Source organism: Pundamilia nyererei, unplaced genomic scaffold, assembly GCF_000239375.1.
Source record: "Pundamilia nyererei isolate P.nyererei 1_Seehausen unplaced genomic scaffold, PunNye1.0 scaffold00009, whole genome shotgun sequence".
In the NCBI taxonomy this organism is placed as follows: domain Eukaryota; kingdom Metazoa; phylum Chordata; class Actinopteri; order Cichliformes; family Cichlidae; genus Pundamilia; species Pundamilia nyererei.
In genome coordinates, this window is record NW_005187410.1 from 1,456,570 (window position 1) to 1,461,511 (window position 4,942).

General features: G+C 39.9%; 1 protein-coding gene across 2 annotated transcripts in view; it reads right to left on the bottom strand.

Annotated features, from left to right (window-relative positions):
* ptprna (protein tyrosine phosphatase receptor type Na) overlaps positions 1 to 4,942 on the bottom strand; it is a 22,082-nt gene that overhangs the window by 4,545 nt on the left and 12,595 nt on the right. Inside the window, exons 13-19 of one of the 2 annotated variants that reach the window (XM_005723297.2) lie at positions 4,686 to 4,750; positions 2,905 to 3,114; positions 2,408 to 2,626; positions 2,156 to 2,303; positions 1,945 to 2,018; positions 1,498 to 1,575; positions 1,192 to 1,311 (exon numbers count right to left, since the gene is read on the bottom strand). In XM_005723297.2, the coding sequence (XP_005723354.1) occupies positions 1,192 to 1,311; positions 1,498 to 1,575; positions 1,945 to 2,018; positions 2,156 to 2,303; positions 2,408 to 2,626; positions 2,905 to 3,114; positions 4,686 to 4,750 (914 nt within the window). Of the gene's footprint in view, positions 1 to 1,191; positions 1,312 to 1,497; positions 1,576 to 1,944; positions 2,019 to 2,155; positions 2,304 to 2,407; positions 2,675 to 2,904; positions 3,115 to 4,685; positions 4,751 to 4,942 lie in introns of both variants that reach the window. The other variant, XM_013908389.1, reaches the window with a different exon arrangement.

Here is a 4,942-nt window from a genome sequence, read left to right on the forward strand (position 1 = left end):
AGGTGAGTGTTATTAACCGTCTGGGGGTCCACGGACACGCTGCACCTCCAAATCACATGACTGATTTAAGCTGACACAGCAACAAGCTGCAGCCGTGCTGAGGTTTTGAGCCTGCTTTGAATGTTCGGACTTCAAAGTTTTTACATTTTAATTACAGGCCAGTAAATCCAGAGTTATGATAAAAAATATTTGCATATATAAGCCATGCTTTTTTCTAAATACTGTCGTTACATTTTTTTTTCTTCGACCAATTTAAAAAAAAAAAGTCAACACGTGGGATTTGGTTGTTTAGGAAGAAGGGAAAGTTTTGGGAGTGACGGGAACGGCAGCGAGACAGAGCGAGTGAGTGAGAGAGAGAGTTTTTAGAAGGGGGACATTTCTGACGTTTAGTGTGGAGTGCACAGTTAGTGTGTTGTGTTGTCTTGTGTAGTTGGTCTGTCATGTAGTATTTGTTTTGTTTTGTGTGTCAGCAAGGGCACTAATGGACGTCACAAAGGCACATTTGCAATGTAAACACTGTCACTAAGTGATACACCTCCTGTTGTCAGGCCTGCAGGTTTTTCCCTGTGGAAAACACAATTTGTGGGGCATCTTACTGCAAGACCTGATTGTTCTCTCATTTTAGTTAGAGTAATATTTTTAAGTGGTTGTACAAAATAAAAACACAGCAGGTGTATTGACTGCATTTTTAGATAAATAGTTGTATATGTTTACAAAATGTGTGCATAATTTTTTAAAATGTACAATTTATATTTGCATTTCAAGTTTAATTTACTCAACATGTCTTACAGTAAAAAAATACTACTAGGATTTTATGTTTGTGTGATTTCAGATCAGTAATATTAATACAGTAAAAACAACTAAATTCAGACACAGGAGGTTGAGCTGAAAATAAGTTTTCAGACTTCATTTTTGTGAAACTTGTAAAATTTGACACTATGATCATTCAGGAATGGCATGTCTAGTTTACGTTATATAAAAATATGCATATTTCTTGCCTTTGTGGACAGCCATCTTGAAAACAGCCACCATCTTAAGACATCAATTAGCTAACAGGCTTTATACAAAGAAAATGTAGTGACAGAAGCAGACATGTGCCAATTTTTGCACTTGTATACACTTGTGGATGTACACTTGTAATGTTATCTTCTGCACTATGCGAGGAAGCTCAAAGTCAAACAGGAAATTAACCTCATAGATGTGGTAGAGTGACGAGCCCTCGTCAGGCCAGTATCGTTCACACTGCTTCTCTCCGTCCTCCACCAAAGCTGTCATCATAACAATCACTGTGCAGCCGTTCTCCCACACCATCTGAAGGTTGAACAGAGCAAGCACACACACAAACACACATCTTAATGTCACTTTAAGACGACTCAGGATATGGCTGTAAAATATGCACTGCTTTACTGTCTTTTGCACTGAATATATTACAAATTCATAGAAATGGGAGGAAGACAGAGTGATGGGGAAAAGAAGCAGAGGGGAGACTGCACCAACCTGCCAGAAATCAGCAACAGTATGGGGAAGAGGTCCCTGTGTGGCAATGTAAGATGGTTGGCGAGGATCATGATCAAACTGATGATTGAAAAAGGAAAAAGAGTCTCTTAAAATCCATGCACAGAATATGAGTATTAGAAAGTTCAGTTGCAATTTGCATTTTCATAAAATTATAATATTAAGATTTGTATTTCTTAATTTCTCTCGAATATCAAGAGAGAAAAATATGTCACGCTGTATCCTGATTGAGCTGCAGATGGATGTGTTGTATGTTCTCATACAACACATCCAAATAATTATGCTTCAAAGTGTTTCCTTACATCCAAACAATGACTCCTTTCTTTATGAAGTCATCTATCCAGCAACAGAGTATTACACAAATTTATACTTAACTGAATAACTATGTCATATTTTATATATGTTTTATTTGACATGAGGGATTCTTACAAGCATGCTGGCATTGATATAATCTTGTTTATTGGGGTTTACATCAGTCTTCAGTTTCACACGAGAGTGATCATCTGGAAGAAAAAAGAAGGTGTTTGGGCTTTAATTATGTTAAAGGTTTAGGTTAAAGGTTGGTGAGACTTTCAATTAAATGCTTTCCATGAAAATGTACAAAATATAGAAATTATAAAAAGTGTTACATGTTACTAACAGGGGAGGGCTTCAGCATGTCTGTTTTTGTCCATGTTGTCTGCAGACTGAGCCACAGCTACTGAACTGGGTTCCGCCTGATAGGAACACAAAGCCTCCCACTCCTTCTGGAGACGGTCCTTATTACGCAGGTGATCCTCCATATACGCCTGAGGAAGAGATGGGACACCAGAAATAAATATTTCATAAACAAAGAGCAGATTTCACCAATCTGTAGTACATTTACTCTCCACGCTGACTGTTTTTCACTCACTAGTATCATGTGACCGGTGGAGATGTCCATGTTAGACTGGGCAGGCTCCTCGCTCCAGGACGGGGTGGAGCTGTGGGTGGAGGATGGGCTGTGCTGGGGACCATCACTGAACTGGGAGGAAACGCTGCTGACACGGGATGTATCTGTACCCCTCCGTCCACCTGCACCCGTGCTTACAGCAGGTCCAGAGATGCTGCTGCTCACTCCTCCCATACAGTCCTGGCGGCACAGGGAGGATTTAGATGCCATGTGCTGCCGACATAGCTCCTGAACAGATGGAAAACTGCATTACTTTAGGCATTTAATGCACGAACTGCACACAATTAACTGCCTGACTTAAGAGCTTTTCTCGATGCTTTTAATTATCTGCCTTTTTCTGCTTTTCCATCCATTATAACACCTCAACACTGGGAAAAATACATAATGATGAAAATGCATCAAATAGCACTAAAGGACACTTGTATTTAATTTTGACCAGATCCCTTATGTAGCCTTACCTGGTAGTCAAAGTGAGTTTCTGCACCTCCCTCTGGCCCCAGGCCAAGCTTGCCATTGTTCACTTGCTGAGCATAGTGCCTGAGACAAGCTACGGCCATGGCCAATACCAGCACACCTCCAACAACTGCCATGGAAACAAGGGTGATAACTGTCCCACTGGAGCCCTGGGAAACCTTGGTTACCTGAGGGAGACCCCGTGCATCTGTCCTCTAGAAAAAGGATGATCATAAAGAGCAGTGAGTAAGATATAGACAAGTGGGCAGGAACACAAAGAAAACAGGCTGTTATCTCCATTTTTTAACATGCGCATCAACAGTCAACCCAAACTAAGGCGCTCCAGCAAATCCACCCTCACTACTGCAATTCAAAGGCCACTCATTTCCTTTTACCAACAGAATTGCTTCTCTGTAACTGCACTTGACAGCAACGTGTGCCCAGTGAGCTGCTGAGCTAAGTTTAAAAGACAGAGGTCTGAAAGGTCAAGGTGTTGCGCCCCAGAAATCATTAAAAAGACAGCTGAGGCTCCAGGAGATCAGCCAACCATCTTATACAACATGCCATGTATCAGTGCTATGAGGTATAGTCTGCCCCCAAGTGTCATTCCACCTATTCTTCAACTTGATCTTTATTTACAAACAATTTTCCCCATGCTACCCACATACAACAGAAGTTACCAGCTCTGTTTTTCCAGCTTAATGCTGTGGCTGTTTCACAGCAGTGAAATTGAAATGTCAATCCAAGGAAAAACTAATAAAAATTAGAAAGGACAAGTTAAATTTGAAGGCCAAGGCAGAGAAGAAAATCAAAAGCCAGAAGGGAAGTGCACAGCGGTAACCAAAGAGACAGAGGTAGTACAGTATCTTTACTTTGTCCTAACTTTACAGTATATCATCGTTTACTGACAAATACCAGCACTGAGATATTGTGTGATTAAAAATGCAAAGAAACTGTCCTTTGTCGTAGTTTACAAAATTTACATAAAACGAATGAAAACAGCATACAGTAATTTAGAAATGCAGTAATTTTTTTTGTTTGTTTATTTTTTGGGGGGGGGGGACAACATCATTTGAATAAATTAATAACACACAAACACACACACATGTCTAGTGAGAAAAAAAGGATCAGCTTGTGCCATTTGATCACATCAGTATCAGATACACAGATGCTGGCAGCACGACTGTGATATTATCACTGTAACCCTGAAAGCAATCTGTGTGTGTGCGTGCCTGTGTGTGCGTGTGTGTGTCATCCTTATATTCAATCTACATGCGCATTTTGGAAATAATGATCGATTACACATAAAGACTGACACATGAGTGACGATTCAGAGGCTAGGAATCAAGCTGTTTATGTGAAACGGTGAATAATGAGGTTAATGACATTGGTGACTGTTGCCATAGCACCTGGGATCTGGAAGCCTCAGTAGGGGTGAGGTGGGGGGGGAGATGGAACTCCATGGCAACAAGTGAAATGCTGGTTGTTAGGATGTGTTGCCTCACTTATTGGTTCTGGCAACCAAAATGTACACACATAAAAAAAGAGTTGTATACAGCACAAGTGTAGTGATGGTGTTAACAAAGGTTACTTAATCGCTGAAGGTAATAAACGTGATCAAGTTATTCTCACTTTCTTAGCTATACATTTAATTCATGTCATAGTATCAGTACTAAACAAAGCCACAAAAGATAAGCGCAAATAAAGACACACAGTACACTGTGATTAAATTAGAGCAAAAATGTTAACAAAAAAGATGAAAAATGTTTGTGTGTAAAACAAATACCTCTCCCACACCAGTCTGCACAATCTTGAGACCCGTCTCAGACTCCAGGAAATTCTTTTCAGATACTGTTGGAGTAAAAAATAAAAAAACAACACAGGCCTTTTAATATCGGGTCTAACACTGTAAACCGACTCTTGCATACAACCTGACAAAAACACATTTATTTACAACATTTCAGTTCTCCATGAGGCAAACAGTTCATGGAAAAGAAATGCCTATAGTATGTATAAGTCTACCAAACAAAAACATTCCTAATG